Source organism: Oryzias latipes, chromosome 4 (assembly GCF_053564925.1).
Source record: "Oryzias latipes strain Hd-rR chromosome 4, Olatipes_Hd-rR_3.1".
Taxonomy (NCBI): Eukaryota; Metazoa; Chordata; class Actinopteri; order Beloniformes; family Adrianichthyidae; genus Oryzias; species Oryzias latipes.
The window spans coordinates 4,106,782-4,125,365 of record NC_136240.1 but is presented as its reverse complement, the minus strand read 5'-3'; the positions used below and the strand labels follow the sequence as shown (position 1 = coordinate 4,125,365).

General features: G+C 41.5%; 1 protein-coding gene across 4 annotated transcripts in view; it reads left to right on the top strand.

The window, feature by feature from the left end:
• The window catches only part of gatad2ab (GATA zinc finger domain containing 2Ab), a 29,783-nt gene that overhangs the window by 2,028 nt on the left and 9,171 nt on the right, over nucleotides 1-18,584 (top strand). For all 4 annotated transcript variants that reach the window (XM_011473505.4, XM_011473510.4, XM_078945489.1 and 1 more), the window contains exon 2: nucleotides 16,186-16,494. In XM_011473505.4, the coding sequence (XP_011471807.1) occupies nucleotides 16,199-16,494 (296 nt within the window). In that variant the 5' untranslated portion in view covers nucleotides 16,186-16,198. The remainder of the gene's footprint in view (nucleotides 1-16,185; nucleotides 16,495-18,584) is intronic.

Here is an 18,584-nt window from a genome sequence, read left to right as displayed (position 1 = left end):
TTGGTTTCTGTAGTGGATAATGCATCGTTCTTGCTTTTATAACTTTAGCAAAAACAGAATGTTTCTGTTGAATAAAAGCCTGTTTAGGGAGGACAGGCCTCAAGCAGCTCTTTCATTTAAGGAATAGAAACTGAAGCAATTGAACCAAAGCTTAACTGTTTGTCTTGTTAAAAGTAATAGTTTACCAGCGGTTGTTGAAGAATCCAATTTTAACAGAACATTAATGAAAATCTGAGTACATTGCAAACACTAATACTTTTTTCTTCTCAGATTAATATAAGTCAGCATGCTCTTTTAAAACAACTTTCTAGTTTTGGATTGCTGGTTGTTGGGCCCACTTCCTCCAGGGGATTTTATGATGTCATGAAATGGCTAACTGTGATTTAAGCAAAGCCATAAGGGTCATAAGGGTGAGGGACAAAGGCACATTGAAGTGTTGGTGGTGTCCGCCTGGCCCTTTCAGTGTCTTTGTTGTGCTGCTTAGAAAGAGTAACACTACAACATTTTTTGATTTACTAAGGTGCCTTTGTGTGTTTTGGCTGTGAAGGCGATGTAATGTTTCTAGTTTTCAAATGATGCCATAGATGGTTTATTTTTGTCAATCAGCTGCTGCTTGTGTTGTTTTAAATAAAAGTTGGATTTTCTGCACAGCTTCCTTTTTTATTTTTTTAAACCAGGAAGTGTTTTTAATGAGTTCTGCTGAGTAAAGGCCAGTGTGTGTGTGTGTGTCATGTATGTTTTGAAATAAACAGTATGCAGTTTAGTCTACCTCTAGGCCTCTTTCCTGGGAGCTCCAACCTCGGCATCTTTCTAAAGCTGCATTCGCACGAGTTTCAGTGTTAAGTCAATGTACAGATGCTGCGGTCCTGCGTCGGGTGGAAATGAAATCTGTGTCCAAACAAACAAGTAAACTAGAATGAATGTCAAATCCATTCACACTTAAGTGTCCTAAAGTTCACCACTGTTGTTTTTCCACATCCAAAGAATCCATAGGGAACATTCTTAGAACATTCTAGACACTGGATGGTCACATGACTTTATTCAAAGTGTTTCCACTCATTGGACTGGAATAAAGGACTGATCAGTTTTAATGACATCAGATGCCTGTTGTCCGCTGATGCACTTGGTCATTTTCACATTAGAGTGAAACAAACCTACCTGATTTTATTTTGAAGAAAAAAAAAATTATAATGCTTTAGATTGATTTGATTGGCAACTTGCCTCAGATATATCAAACTGGTTTGATAAATGGATTAATCGATTAACCGTTACACCCCTACATTTAAACATTTACAGACGAACTAGTACCATGGAAAACAGGGATTCAGTTTATTCTTGAATATTGAGTTTTAATCCCACTCAAGGATCAAAATGAACACCAGTTTATCTGAGTTGTCATAAAACAAAAAACAAAAGCTTGTGAATACAATCTACCATAGAAGTCTTTTTGTTATGGTACTTACATTTTTTTTTCTGTTTGATAATCCAGTCTGGAAAAGTGGAATCTGTTCCTGTTTGTGGTGCTTGTCATTTGCTGTAAAATCCGACAGAACAGAAGCAGGTTAAGTAAATAATCCAGAGTGAAGATAAGGAAGTTGACATCTAGAGGTTATTTATTATTTCTCAGTAAGAGATAAACATCTTTGACTACGCTCTGACACAGCTCGGCCTTATGCCTCACTCCAATTTTACTTAAGTGAATTACAGTTCAGCTGTTTGTTGTGGGAGATCTTTTCTTAAAAGCGGATTGCTGGAACTTTTCAGGGAGTGTCGGGAGTTTCAATTATTTTAAAATAATATTAAGGCAGAAAAACTTAAATTTTGACACACCTCTAACATGTAAAGGCGTGTTGATGAATTTAGGTTTTATGGCTATTTTGACTCAAACTATTGCTAAAGAAAATGTTCACATTGGCTGATTTTTATGTAACAAACATAATTATTAAATAATTTCCCAGATGGATAATGTATTAAGATTATCGTACATCAACATTTTGTATTTCAGTATGTAATGTCAAAATCATGTCTTCATTTCATTTCCATATAGCGCATTTTGTCAGTTATAAAAAAAAACAACAGATAACGGTGTGTTTGCAAATCTGCCTTGCCTTATCAAGTTTTCACCATGTTAACAGCTGGTGATGTTTCTGAAAACCCATTCATCAATTTGATTCCCTTTTATCTGGAGCCGGGTTATGGGGCAGCAGTTTAAGCAGAGATACCCAGACTTTCTTGACCCAGCCAGGAGCTCTCCAGCCACCCAGAGAGGACAAACCATCTTTCTCTGGTCAGGAACATACCCTCAGACTTGGCAGTGATGACCCTAGTCCCAGCTGCTTCACACTTTGTTGTGAACCACCCTAACACACGCTGGAGGTCCTGGCCTGATGAAGTCAACAGGACATCATCATCTGCCAAAGGCAGAGACGCAATCCTGTGGTCCCCAAACCAGACTTCCATTGCCCCCTGGCTGCAACCAAAAATTCAGTACTTAAAGATCTTGAAGAAAATCTGGGATAAAGGGTAGCCCTGCCGGAGTTCAACTTGCACTGGGAACAGGTCCGACTTACTGCCGGCTGTGTGGACTAAGCTACTGCTCCGGTCATACAGGGACAAGGAAGCCCTCAGTAAGGCTCCTCAGACCCCATATTTATAGAGCCCCCTCCACAATAGACCACGGGGGACGTAGTTGAACACCTACTCCAAATCCACAATACATATGGACTGGAAGAGCAAACTCTCACAAACTCGTCTCTACCCTATGGAGAGTGTAGAGCTAGTCCACTGTTCCACAACCAGTAAAGAAACTTTACTCTTTTCAAATCTGAGTTTTTACTATTGGCAGAACTCTGCTCCGGTATACTGGAATAGACTTTCCCAGTAAGACAGAGGAGTGTGATTTCCTGGTAGGTGAAACATACCTTCCATTCTCTTTTCATAAAAAGAGGAACCATCACCCCAGTCTGCCAATCCAATGGTTTGGACCTGACTGCCACGCAGTGTTGCACAGACAACCAAACAGCTTCCCATCATCCCTTTGTTTGTGGGTATAATGGTTATTGTAAACTATTTAGGAGTAAAATGTACCGTAATTTCCGGGTTATAAAGCGCACCCAATTACAAGCCGCACTCACACATTTTCACGTGTTGAGCTTCCTTCTTACATACATAAGCCGCATCAGCGTACAAGCCGCATGCATTAAGGAACGCGGCCAGCCTAACAAAGCATGTCCTGACTCAGACTGGCTGCAGCTTTAAACCTCACGGTGGGAGGAGTCAGTATAGCATGATCTCATGTATTTGAAGATACCCACATCTGCCAAACAGCATGGACCTCACTTCTGTTCACAAGTTCCTCAGTTTTTTTTTTTTTTTTAGTTTTTTTTTTTACTTATTGACAATTGAGGTATCATACATAAAATTACAAACAGTAACCATATAATCAACATTACATCCCTCAGTTATGATGAGGAAATTTACATCCGCGATTCCCCATTTCCCATGAGTCTTAGTGGTTTAAGGCGGGGCTAAGCCCCGGGTCGCCACACTGTTGTCAGTGTTTAAGAATGAGCAAGTATCAGCAGTGCATGGAGGGGTAGGGATGGGTATCGTTAAGGTTTTAACGATACTACTACTCTTATCGATACTGCTTATCGATCCGGTACTCTTATCGGTACTCTTATCGATACTTTTTGAGGACGAAAAATAATAAATAACAAATTAAGAACATAAAGTGTTTTATTTCCTCACTATGCAACAACATTGTTTTTTTTAACAAAACATTTTACTTTATACATGAGAATGTTCCAGACAGGATATTCATTTAATTATTTAATCTAATTGTTTTTATTATTTATGAGTGTGATGTTTCATTTGATCTTTTGTCCATTTTCCACAACCTTGAATAGACTTTTCTGTCTGTCAAACACCAGAGTTAAGTTAAGTTAAATGATGGAAACAAATTCACTTTGATGCAGACTCCTTTCTATTTTGCCAACTCCATTTATTTTTCTTTAAATCCAGTAAACCCAATAAATGATATTAATTTTACGGATGACAACTATCATTAGTTATTAATTATTTTTAAGTATTAGGAAGCAGCTGATAGTTTGTCGCGGGTCTGGAATCATAAGCGGTGAGTCTAAGCCCCGCCTCTCTACCTGTTTGTTGTATGCTCCGCGTGCAACGCCCCCACCCCCACCCCCCCCTCCCGCTGTCCCAGCCTGTTCTGCACAAACAGCGCAACATACGGTCATCGTAGTAGCAAGGTGACAGCATAGTAGGCAAACTTAATAATTTTTACGAAGAAACGTTAGTTCTTAGTCTGGGGCGCTCACGTGTCCCCTACAAGATCGCCACTGACTGTGTGTGCGCTGCCTTGTCTTGTGTGTGTGTGCGCGGCGCGTGCTGTCTGAACAACAGCCCCGCCCCCCGTGCACACAAATAGACAGACAGAGCTCTCCGCTTCAACGAGAATACCGAAATTAATATCATCATTAATTAACGGAAAATTGACTGACTTGGTGAATTAAATATGGCAGATAACGCTTATATTTTGTGGGACACAAAAAAAAAAAGAAAAAGTAACTTCTCCAGTACCGATAGCAGAACCGTTCAGGTCAGATCTTAACGATACTGCGGTCTTGAAGAATGCGGCCCCGGGGCTGTTTCAATACCGGGGCACGGTACCCATCCCTATGGAGGGGAGAACGGGATAGCAGCTCTCCTTCCGCTTGTGTCGCGGCAGCATTATGGTAGTAACAGGGCTGGTTAAAAAAACACACCAGTAAAATAAAGCAGTGGCGACTGAAAAGCGCGCGCCTCAGCGCGGCACGTGCGCCAGAAGTTTCCTTCCACAACAGTGACACACTGTTGCTCCGCGGACGCCTATGCGCTCCACCCTCCCCCCGCGGGCTCCTTGTCTCCCCTTCTTATCTTCTCCGACACGCCTCGCGAGGGCGGTTCCAGAGAGTAGCGCTTCGTCCCCATTGCGCCCAATCGCTGGGCGCGGCTGCCGGTGGACGGGAGAAATCGTGTCTGTGCAGAGCAATCGGACTTAATACTGTACGTTTTGTGGATGAGGGGCGGATGTGTTGTTACGTGTGGGAGCTTTCAGACTGCCATCGGTCCCGCAGCTCTATGTGAACGAGCAGCAGGAGAAGATGGTGACGGTGTGAGCTTTTCAAAGCAAAATTCTGCTCAATCCTTAGAAACTGTTCAAACAATCACATGGATTTGTGTTTCCAGTCGTGTCCCGACAAAATAAAGGCTGATGTTATTCCCACATGTTTACGTGCAGCCAAGCTGCAGATTGCGGAATTTCCCGCATGGATTTATGTTCATTAAAGGCTAACTGTTGTTGTTAGCGCCTGTTAGCCTTCACCTAACCGTTCTTCCGGCTTCGTTCTGCCACAAAAAAGCACTGACCACACAGATTAAAAATAAAATGAGCGAACAGGCGCTTCATAATAACCATAACAATAATAAAAGCACGTTTAGAAGATCATCTGGTATATTACGGAGCTGCTAATAGATGGGCTAGTGTCACTATGACTCTGAGGTAAATTCACTCCTGAGCATGCGCTGTTCTCTCCGTCATGCAGCTGACTGGCTTTTCCAAACCCGTTGGTGATGGTGGATTTTTTCACGCTGCTTTTAACGATTGCTTTTAACTTAAAAGCTGTCACGCTGTCATATTGTATCACGTGCAAGTTGAGTCTAATAGCACCAAAGGATTCTGGGATGCGGCTGGGCATGCGTGTTTCTTTTTGTTGAACCATGACTGAAGTGTCTAAGACCTGAAGTCAAGGCCATGCTGTTTGGCTGCTTAGAGGTATGTTGAAAAACAAAAGACTTGTTGCTTGGAGTTGGTTTATGCATTCAACCCATGCTCTAAGACTGAAAGTACGCTCAAGGCGGCCGCCAAATATATCCACAAATTAGCCGCGTCACTGAATAAGCCGCAGGGCTGTTCGCGCAAGACAAAAGTAGCGGCTTATAGTCCGGAAATTACGGTATATTTAATGCTTTGGTAATGCCTTGGAGAACTACTTCAAGACTTTTGAATTTAATGAGGTTGAATTTACTTTGATCAATTTAAGCAGCTTGTTTTGTTGTTGTGAGACATGTGCTACTCACGGTAGTTTTTACTTTGTATGGGTACCGAACCAAAGCTCTGTGCCATGTTGCTGTCAGTATCATGTAAAAACGCAGATTGCTGTGTTTTAAAGTGAATGTGTGAGGCCGTGCAGCTGTGCAGCGGGTCATGCACAGAGCGTCAGCCAAAATGCTGTTGGCAAAGAAGGTCAAAGTTCTTCAGAACCTCACAGCAATAGATTGTAGTTTAGCGACCTGATGGATCAGAGTCATGTGCACAACACTCTGAAAAAAGGCCAACGTCATGGCAATGAGCAGTGAAATTGTGTTTACTTCCACGTGTGAGAAAAACGTAGCTGCAGCTGCAATGCAGACTGTCATGTAAATAAAGCTTCTTAGCCACATTGAAGCCTTCTCCTTCGCCCTGTTACGTTCCCTCATTATGCTTAATGTTTCTGGAAAGAATTAGTGTTTTGTTTTGTTTTTCCTTTATTTTTTAAACACCATTCAGGCTCCTGAACCGTTTAAAAGTACTGAAAAAGCTACATTAAGCAATGCTGAAAAGAAACAGAACTTTATTTCCTCAATCATACTTATAGAACTTTATTGGTTAAGGCACATTCATTCTATTATTTTCTGATACTGAAAAAAGTTGTTGTAAAAACCAGACAATCTGTTACCTTTTAAGAACTAATATTTCTTAATTTACCAAAATAAAAGCCCTATGAATTTGGTTGGGTAAAAGCAACTTGTATATGAGATACATTTGTAGAGCTTAACATTGTAATCATTAAATAAAATCAATGTCACTATTTTATTACAATGAAAGACATTAGTATTCAGGTAGAGGTTCTTTTTTCTAAATTATACTCTTAAAAAAGAAAAAGGGGGGGAAAAAAGAAAATAACATTTATTTTGGTACAATATGACAATATGTATCTAATCCTTGGACTAAATATGTATCTTATCGTGGGGCATGGCATCTATTTATGATTGTGTTTAAGTCCAAGTCCTGAATTTGACTTGTTTTGAACATTACTAAGCATTTTCTTTAAAACCAGTACTTAAAGCAGATTAAGGAGGACACAGTTTCTGTTAAAGGAGCAAAATCTATTGAGTGTTTTTACTGTGCATAAAACACGTCTGTTAAAAGCAATAGTCTATTGGAAAGCTCATATTGTTTAAAATATTAACAGTAAACAGTAAGGAATAATAAACCCAACAATATGTCATTAAATGTGAAATGCCAATGGTTTCACTTGAACTCAAGACACACAAGAGCCAGAAAATAACAATCAAAATGAAACGTGAAATCTGTCTCAGCTTCCTATTGTTTTTATATCTTATATTTACATCAGACATAAACATTTTTTGCACATTGTCAAAATAAACAATGTATTTTATTGAAATAGATGTCAGCTGTTGCACTGCTTCTTCTTTAATTTTGTATTGTTTGCGTCCATTTGTTTTAGGATAATTTGAATTCTTCTTCAGTACATGAGAACCTTTGTGTGTATGAAGTTCAAGCAACGCTTAACAGTTTAGCTTAAAGCATTGCTATGCAGTTTCAGGCTGCTTAGGACTGTTTTTGGCATCCTTGTCATGCTAAAGGTGAATCCCAATGCAACTTTCAGTGGCGTTCATTTCCCTGGCATTGCTCTGTTTCTTAATGTTCCCTCAGTCTCAAAGACACGCAGTGACGCAGGCTGGCAGAGAGGGGGTTAAATGCTTCCATTTTGTTAGGTAACACCCTAATGGTCTGATCAGTCAGTGGTGTTAAAATGGCAGGGGCTTAACCCTTGGTGTTCAGGACACAGGCAGTGTGGCCACACACACACACACACACACACACGCAACTCTGGCAAGTCTGCTGCACAACAACTCAGATAGAAATCTGTGTGTGTGTGTGTTGTAGGGAGGGGTAAACGGAGTGTAAAGACCAGGAAGAGTATGTTTCACTTGGGTACAGTCAGATTATTGCTAAGCTAACCACATTGACTCAGAATGCTGCTCCCTCCCCCAACCATGGCACCACCTCATCTGGGTCCCTGCCCCCACTGCAAGACTGGTTCTCTGACCAAGATAGGTAGTCTCATCTTTTCAGAATTAATAATTCTTTGATTGCATCTACACAGAAATGTAGGTATGTTTTTAAAAAGTGCCAAATTGTAAATGGTGTCCTCAATTTAATGTAAACCACAGTGGTTAGAACGTGGGCAGATATAAGAGAAAATCATTTACCCAAAAATAGCCCACCTCTTTTTACTGAGCTTGTTTTTCCTTTATTGGTCTTTATAATTATATAATTTTTCATGTATTGAACCCTGCTGAGACTGTTGTGAAGCTTATGTTTTTAAACTGGCTGTTGATGTGCTTGCTGGCCTTGCTGTTCACAGAGGGGCAATCATTGCTGCAGATGAGAGGAAGGCCTGTTATCTCTGTCATTGATTCAGTCTCTCTAAGCTGTGAAGTCTATGTTGTTAAGTCACAGAACTGTATTATAGTGGGGCAGCTTATCCTGCCATCTTCCACATGGCTTTTATATACACAATGATTCCCTGTAGCCAATAACAAATTGAAAATACTTTATGTATTGATTTGGGAATTAACTATACTTGATAACTGCATGCTACAGGCCTTTCTGCTAGGGGTGTATATCTTTCCCTCTCACATGATTTGAGATGCACCTCAATGCATGGTCCACCAATTGATATAAAAAAAAAGTCAATTGATTTTGTGATGATACAACACAGTCCCCAATTTTACCTCAATAGATACAATAAAGCCCCTTATTTCTGAATCTGTGGAAACCATGTTATTTGGGTAGATGTTTGAATAGTTACGGTAGTTCAAAGAGTGTTATTTTGTTGTCCCTAGCAACAGCTCTGGTGTTAAAGGTTGAAGTGTCAGTGTAATTTATTTTAAAAAAATGATGGTTATCTTTAGTGTAAGGTGATTGTTATTGACCCAACCTTGTAGGAGCAAACTTGTGCTTGGACATTCTTCTACTGCCATCACATGTTCATACAAATAGACTGTAGACAGCTGATGACCACACCCCTCTAATCTACATGACTTTTTTTTTTTGAAGAAAACTGTGATGAATTGTGCAAAATACAGGATATCATAGGTTTTGTGGTGGTCCTACTCTGGTGAATACAGACATTAGTGAAGCTGTTTTATAGTATGTTTGAACAGAAAGTGTATAAGTGGTTTTACAAAAAATCCAAAATTGTTGAAAATATTGTCAGATGTAAGTGGGCACCCCAATTTAGAAAATAAAAAAAAAAGGTTTTTATGGCATCCAAGGAATATAAAGGATAAAATGCTTTTACAACTTATGTTTGGGGGGGCTATAGGCCCAAATGTGTTTTATTTTATCTGGCCATGTGGTGGCGCTAATGAGTCATATTGGGTAGAGTTTGGGTAGAAAATTCTAAGGTACTGCTCACCAAATTAAATAACTTTACCTTATGTTTTTGAGAGTTACATTATCTGTCATTCTTGACAGCTTTGTATTTGCAGTACAGACCAAAAGTTTGGACACACCTTCTCATTCAAAGAGTTTTTTTTTATTTTAATGACTATGAAAATTGTAGATTCACACTGAAGGCATCAAAACTATGAATTAACACATGGAATTATATACATAACAAAAAGGCCTGAAACAACCGAAAATATGTCATATCGTAGGTTCTTCATAGTAGCCACCATAGTAGCCACCTGATTTCATTACTGCAGGGGTGGGCAAACTATGGCCCGCGGGCTGGATCCGGCCCGCCTCCATGTTTGGTCCGGCCCACTGAACAATAGCAGAGACCCGTGTTTTTTTTTTAAATCTCGCCACATGGTCAGGACGTGACATTTCCTTCCACCCTTATGCAGTCTGTGCTCCAACCTGAAACCCTCTAAAACTCCATGTCAAACAGAACAGAAGACAGTCTTCTCTTTCTATATCACAGTTCATCTTTCCCGGTTTAGCTCATTCTTTTAGAGCCATTATGCTGCCTTTTTTAAACTGTGCACGCTGTTCTGTGTCCTGATTGGCCGGAGAACTTTTCAATCTCCCCAGTCCATGCTGTGTCTCCTGTACAGAAACGCGGAGCTCTTTAGATCAGAAATCCGTCATCATTCAGATCTTTGTTTTCATTCTAAGATCCTGGACCTAATTTTTAGGAAGGTTTGAGAATTCAAACAAGAGAAAAGTGTGAAAATATTCATGTTTGTGTGAAAAAAGTGTATTTAGGTTAGGGTTTGGGTTCAGGTCCGGTGACTGTGGAGGCCAGGTCATTTGGCACAGCCCCCCATCACTCTCCTTCCTGGTCAAATAGCCCTTACGCAGCCTGGAGGTGTGTTTGGGGTCATTGTCCTGTTAAAAAATTATGATGGTCCAACTAAACACAAATCGGATGGAATAGCATTCTGCAGCAAGATGCTGTGGTAGCCATGCTGGTTCAGTATGCCTTCAATTTGGAATAAAACCTCAACAGTGTCACCAGCAAAGCACCCCCACACCATCACACCTCCTCCTCCATGTTTCACAGTGAGAACCAGGCATGTAGAGTCCATCCGTTCACCTTTTCCGCGTTGCACAAAGACACGGTGGTTGGAACCAAATATCTCCAATTTGGACTCATCAGACCAAAGCACAGATTTCCATGGTCTGATGTCCATTCCTTGTGTTCTTTACCTCAAACAATTCTCTTCTGCTTGTTGCCTTTCTTTAGCAGTGGTTTCCTTGCAGATATTCTAGCATGAAGGCCTGATTCACACAGTCTCCGTAGAACAGTTGTTGTAGAGATGTGTCTGCTGCTAGAACTCTGTGTGCCATTGACCTGCTCTCTAATCTGAGCTGTTGTTAACCTGCCATTTCTGAGGCTGCTGACTCGGATGAACTTATCCTCTGCAGCAGAGGTGAGTCTTGGTCTTCCTTTCCTGGGGGGGTTCGCATGTTAGCCAGTTTCTTTGTAGCACTTGATGGTTTTTGGGACTGCACTTGGAGATACTTTCAAAGTTTTCCCAATTTTTGGGACTGACTGACCTTCATTTCTTAAAGTAATGATGGCCACTCGTTTTTCTGTACTTAGATGCTTTTTTCTTGCTATAATCCAAATTCTAACAGTCCATTCAGTAGTAGCTGTGTATCCACCTGACTTCTGCACAACACAACTGATGGTCCCGACCCCAGTTATAAGGCAATAAATCCCACTTATTAAACCTGACAGGGCGCACCTTTGAAGTTAAAAACATTTCAGGTGACTACCTCTAGAAGCTCATCAAGAGAATGCCAAGAGTGTGCAAAGCAGTAATCAAAGCAAAAGGTGGCTACTTTGAAGAACCTACAATATGACATATTTTCAGTTGTTTCACACTTTTTTGTTATGTATTTAATTCCACATGTGTTAATTCATAGTTTTGATGCCTTCGGTGTGAATCTACAATTTTCATAGTCATGAAAATAAAGAAAACTCTTTGAATGAGAAGGTGTGTCCAAACTTTTGGTCTGTTCTGTATGTCACTAGATTTGTCATATCTATCATTTACCATATCTTCTGGGGTTTTTTCTTTCTTTCATAGTTTAGCCAAGGTTGCAACTTGAACTCAGGAGGGACTTATTTGTGTTTAAAAATTTTTTAAAAATAAACATAGGCTCATATATTAGAAGAAGGGCTGTCCCAAACAAACACTGAGGAGAATCTGATCGTTCTCCCAGTCAGCTTGATAGATGATATATTTTCCTTATTTGCATTAAAACAATATTATTATTTTTTTCTTCCTTGGACTAACACAGTGCTTCTCAGTTATTTTTTGCAAGCCCCCCCTTGGAAAAAGATAATGTTTTGCGTAAGATCCTGGTCTTGCTCAATAGAGGCAGCGCTCCGTGCGCCGTTCCACCTGGCAGCCTGAGCCCCCTCCCCTCTCCTTTACCTTCTCACAGACAGGAGCAGCTGCAGTGACGGCAGTTCAGTTTCAGGCCATCACAAACTGATGTAACGGATCATAGGAAACCCATAGTGGCACCGATTTTTTTTTCCCAAACACTGAGGTGCTGCCGCCACTGCCCCTCGTTAAATTTGAGCCCCGGGCAATTGCCGTATTGCCTGTGCCTAAAACCGCTACTACTGCGCGCCCCCTCCCTGGCGCGCCACACTATTTAAGAAGCACTGGACTAACAGAAGTACCGCTAAAAGCACAGTCATTAAGATGCAGCCCCTGCAAGCTAAAGTTGTGGTAAGAAAAGGGAAAAAAAGACTGAATGATCTCATGAACCCAGACATGGAGACATGTTTACCGATGCTTTTGAAGAGCTTTTCAAAATAAATACACTTGATTCCTCCATGTCTTCTGTACATTGAGATATACAGTCAATGCTTCCATGTCGCCATGAGGTTAAAAGCTTCTCCCACATGTGACGGCAGTGTCTAGTTTATTAACCCATTTTTAGAAAAGCATCATATTTGATGTCAAAAAAGAGCCAGCAGACACTAATTTGATGTGTTAAATGGTTCATGGTGAACACATTATGCTTGATGGCTCTGTTCAGAAGGGGTTGCACTTTTCTGCCAAAAGTGTGACTATTCTGAACGGCGTGTTTACATGACGCATTTTTCTTCAGATTCTTTCTGATTACTTTTGTCCATGTAAATGCAACTACAGGGATTAAGATCTGGGAATTTTCCAGGCCATGGACCCACAATTTCAATGTTTTGGTCCCTGAGCCACTTAGTTATCACTTTTGCCTTGATGGTGCTCCATCGTGCTGGAAAATGCATTGTTGGTCACCAAACTGTTGTTGGATTGTTGGAAGAAGTTGCTGTTGGAGCGTGTTTTGGTACCATTCTTTATTCATGGGTGTGTTTTTGGATGAGAAGCAACCCCAGACATGAATGATCTCAGGATTCTTTTCTGTTGGCGTGACACAGGACTGAGGGTAGCACTCACTTTTTCTTCAAGCCTTTTTCCAGATGCCTCAAACAAACAGAAAGAGGCTTCATCAGAGAATGACTTTCCCCCAGTCCTCAGCAGTCCATTCACCAGACTTTTTGCAGAAGATCAATCTGTCCCTGATGTCTTTTTTGGAGAGAAGAGGCTTTTTTGGTGCCATTCTTGACACCAGGCCATCTTCCAAAAGTCTTGGCTTCACTTTGCGTACAGATGCGCTCACACCTGCCTGCTGCCGTTCCTGAGCAAGCTATGCACTGGTGGCACTCTGATCCCACAGCTGAATCCTCTTTAGGAGACCATCCTGGCGCTTGCTGGACTTTCTTGGATGCCCTGAAGCCTTAACAAGAATTTAACCTCTTTCCTTGAAGTTGTCGATGATCCTATAAATTGTTGATTTTGGTGCAATCTTAGTTGCCACAATATCCTTGCCTGTGAAGCCATTTTTATGCATCGCAGTGATGGCTGCACGTTTCTTTGCAGCTCACCATGGTTAACAATGGAAGAACAATGATTTCAAGCTTCACCCTCCCTTTAACATGTCAAGTCTGCCATTCCAACCCAATCAGCCTGATATGATGATCTCTGGCCTTGTGCTCGGCAACATTCTCAGATGTGTTAACAAGACAATGACTGAAATGATCTCTGCAGGTCCCTTAATGACAGCAGTGATGAAGTATATTATGTTCATTTTCATGGCAAAGAAGGACTATGCAATCTATCTGATCACTCTTCCTAACATTATGGAGGATATGCAAATTGCTTTTATTAAAAGCGAAGCAGCAACTTTTCCAATTTGATGTAATTCTCAAAACTTTTGGCCTCATTTGTGGACACGGTCAAGACGATCTGCTGCAGTTTAAACCGAGCATCTGAATGAGGAAGAAATGTGATTGACGTGACTTTGAATGGTTAACAGAGGAAAACACCTCTAGGGTTCACAGAGAAAGGTTGGAAAAACACCTCCAACCTTGGACTACAGCAGCTGAAGACCACACCGGGTGCCACTCCTGTCAGCTAACAACAGGAAACTGAAGCTACAATTCACACAGACTCACCAACACTGATTGGAAAAACATTGTCTGGTCTGATGAGTCTCCATTTCTGCTGCCACATTCAGATGGTAGGGTTAGACTCTGGAATTTGGCCTCAACAACATGAAAGCATGGATCCATCCTGACTTGTATCAACGGTTCAGTCTGGTGGTGGTGTAATGGTGTGGGGGATATTTTAAGCACACTTTGGGCCCCTTAGTACCAACTGAGCATGGTTGTGTTGTTGCTGACCATGTCCATCCCTTTATGACCACTGATGGCTACTCTCAGCACTATCAGCCAAACACCAGCTCTGTAATGTTAATAAGATGCAGATTACTCCGGTTCGTGAAGTTTGTGGTCACATACTGATGACTCACTGAACAGCTCAATAGCATAGTGTCATGGCTTAGTGCTTAACAAGTGGAAGTGGGGATTGGCTCATATGGTCTAGCCAGCAATGACCCCTGTCCTGAACCCAATGGAGCACATCTGGGACCAGCTGAACCAGAGACTGGATAATTGTACCCCACCCCCAAGTGACCTGGAAGAACTGTATGTAGCACTTGTGGAAGAGTAGAACGCTTTGTCTCAGAACAACATCAAAAGGGTGGCGAGGAGCATGAGATGTTGCTCTCAAGCTGTCATTGCAGCAAATGATGGAAATACCCGCAACTGACATGGTCAGTTTTTGTTATCTGGACTATCTTTGTACTTGTTTTAATCTTGGGTGTAATAAATATCGAACTAATGAAAATGGTCTGCCTTCTCATTCATTATTGGTAATATCGAAAGGAAAATTCTTCATACAGTGGCGCAAAAAAGTAATTAGTCTGCCACCAATTTTGGAAGGGTTCCCTCTTAAAAAGATGAGGGCTGCAATTTTCATCATAGGTATACCTCAACTATAAGAGACAAAATTAGAAAAAAAAAAAAGAAAATCACATTGTCTGATTTTTAAAGAATTTATTTGTAAATTACGGTGGAAAATAAATTTTTCGTCACATACAAACATGCAAGATTTCTGGCTCTCACAGACTTGTAACGGCTTCTGTAGGAGGATCCTCTGTCCTCCACTCATTACCTGTATTATTAGCACCTGTTTGAACTGGTTATCTATATAAAGACACCTGTCCACAACCTCAAACAGTCTAAACCCCACTATGGTCAAGGTCAAAGAGCTGTCTAAGGACACCAGAAATCAAATTGTTGAGCTGCACCAGGCTGGGAGACTGAATCAGCAACAGGTGTGAAGAAATCACCTGTGGGAGCAATTATTAGAAAATGGAAGACATGCAAGACCACTGAGAATCTCCCTCCATCTGGGGCTCCCCCCAAGACCTCACCCCGGGGGGTCAAAGTGATCACAAGAACGCTGAGCAAAAATCCCAGAACCACATGGAGGACCTAGAGAATGACCTGCAGAGAGCTGGGACCAAAGTAACAAAGGCTACCATCAGTAACACACTACACCACACCAGGGGAACACCATACCTACTGTAAAGCACGGGGGTGGAACCATCATGGTTTGGGACGGTATTTCAGCAAAGGGACCAGGACGGGACCGTGTAAAGGAAAGAATGAATGGGGCCGTGTATGGTCAGATTTTGAGTGAAAACCTTCCATCAGCAAGGGCATTGAAGACGAAACATGTCTGGATCTTTCAGCATGACGACTATCCCAAATACACGTTGCCCGGATAACGAAAGAGTGGCTTCATAAGAAGCATTCCAAGGTCCTGGAGTGGCCCAGCCAAAGGATATATAAAGTATTGAGGTTTATTTTTCTAATTTTGTCTCTTAAAGTTGAGAAATATACCTATGATGAAAATTACATGCCTCTCTAATCTTTTTAAGTGGGAGAACTTAACACAACTGGGGGCTGACTAAATACTTTTTTGCCTCACCATTTTTTATGATAATGTAGACCAAAAAATATAACTTGTGTAAATAACAGGATCTCTAATTTGTTTTGAGTAATGTATCTTTTGTAACTTTTCAGGCGACATCAACTCCAGGTTTTCTTCTCCTTGCAATCGAACTGCCTTGTTTTCTTTTTGCAATTACAGTCATTTCTGATGGTTTTTGCATTTTTTTGTTTTGTTTATCTCCAGAGTGAGAGAAGCCATGTCGGAGGAGGCCGTGCGTCAGACTCGCAGCCAGAAGCGGGCTCTGGAGAGGGACCATGCATCTGTTGGTGACTCCCTGGGAGACATGGACAGCAAACGGGTGAAGCTGGAGAAAAGTGACCCAGCCGTGACCCCTTTAGCCCTTGTGGGATCTGGAGCTGAAGATGTCAGGGTAAAGAACGAGCATAGTGCTAAGATAGCAGCCAGTATCCTTAAGACGGGGGAAGTAAAGGCAACCATTAAGGTGGAGGTGCAAACTGGAGATGAACCTGTTGACATGAGCACATCGAAAAGGTGAGACATTTTGCAACATAAAATAAGTTAATGATTAACCAAATGGACCAAAGTGTTTTTCTAAAGTTTTTCTTAAAGTTTTTATTTGCTCAACAATCAGAAGAAGACGATAAACACGTTTTTGTGGATATGTGTGTGATACTGTTTTGGTTTGGGCTTTTAAACTTTCATGGTGGACAACTCCATCTACATCCCTTTAAATAATATCCAAACACTTTGTTGCTTTTTTCAAATTGTCTTGTTCACTTGATATGATAAGATCAAATTGAACAGATCCCAAAATGGCCACATGTCTTGTTGAGAAGCTTAAGAGTCCCATAAAAGGCCCGTACACACCGGGACGAATATTCACCAGGCGTTATTCGCCAGCGTTTTTCGCCACGTTTTTTTGTGTTCACACCCAGGCGATTTTCGCTGACGATGAGCCGAGCGAACATGCAATTTCATTCCCTGACATTAGATGGCGCTTAATGTAAACAGAAATACTCCTGTACACAAGGTGGCGCTGCACAACTTTAGGCTTCTTAAAGTCGCTTTTCACTCAGAAAAAGAGAGCAAGTATTTACGCGCTTGTCAGAATCAAACAAAGAAAACATGAATATTTCCAGCACCAGTAGCTCCAACTGGTGCTTGGTTCGGGGATATTTTAGAATGTCCGTCATTATTTCTTCGCGGCTGAGTAGATGCATCTCGGCGTCTATCTTCTTCGCTGGTATGTGTGCTCAGCAAGGCAGTTTTGTGTTTGAGCGCCCCCAAGTTGTGTTTTACTGTAACTTCAGGAGCTCCAGACACGTGTGCAAAAGCGCCATTCTCATTGGTCGAATAGTTTTTCGATGCGACGCGTCAAACCAAAAAGACCAAACCCGAGGCGTTTTTTAAAAGTGACGCTTTGACGCGTGGCGTTTTTCGCGTCGGTGTGCACACTCACAATGGTGCCCTTTGTTTAGTCACGAGCCGTTAAACGTCGGCGAAAATCGCGGGCGAAATTCGTCCCGGTGTGAACAGGCCTTAACACATATCTTTCTTCTTTTTTTTTTTTACCTCAAAGGTGTTGAATGTGTGTGTGAATGAATAGCAAAATGTCTCATATGCAGAGGTGTCTCTTGAAGCTGCAAGTTTTTTTCTTGTTGTTTTTCTGTTTAGATTTGCAATAGCAAGTGGTCTGATAGGAGTCAAACAGGAAGTTGCTGTGTGGTTGTCTGCAGCCTGCCCCCATTCTGAAAACGTTGTGGCTCCTGAGGCCCAGGCTCCATTTTCTCCCACAGCAGCACCTTAACTCTGCCTCACACTTTTTACAAAATTAAGGCTATGTGTTGAAACGGGTTTTAAACTGGCCATTGCCATGGTTTCAACAAAGGAAGAAGCAGTTGAAAGTAGGGCACAGGATGGAAAACGGGTGTGTCACATGACCATAAAGAGAATGTTATTACATGTTGGGAAGCAATAAATACATTGCGATGAGATGGCGGTTAAAGTGAAACAGATATAGCTCAGCTGCTTACGCGTAGACTATGGTGCATCATCATTTTGAGCAACTGTCACCTTTGGCCTTGGTTCAGTCCAAGAGCTTGCTGCTTTAGGCCAAAGTGAATAGTTTATTGTTTGTATGGAAGTCATACTCCACATATATTCATTCATTTATCAAACCCAGGGAATCCCTTTTGGGGTCACAGGGTATCTGGAGCTGTGGCTGTACCCCAACAGGTCGCCAGTCTGTCACAGGGCTTTGGAAATAATCATTGAAAAGGATTCAATCCATTCCATGGTGGTACGGCAACAAAGCCCACGAGAATCTTCCTTTGGAGATAGTTGTGCATACTTGGTAAATATTGAAAAGCATTAGCTGTCGTGCCTTTCTTAGTTCAATGTGGCCCTCAGCAGGTGTACGTTGCTGTCTAAATGGAGGAACCCACTGCACTGATTCAGCAGTGGGATCATTTTGAAGCTGAGGCATGCAGAAAAACTGGCCCTTACACAACCAAGCAGGTGTGTTGTGATGCTTGTGTTACTGGTTCTTAATAAATGGTAGCGACCGATCAGGACCTGATCTCGCATGTTGGCAGCAAGGCCCACGTTCAAGTCTAATTCTT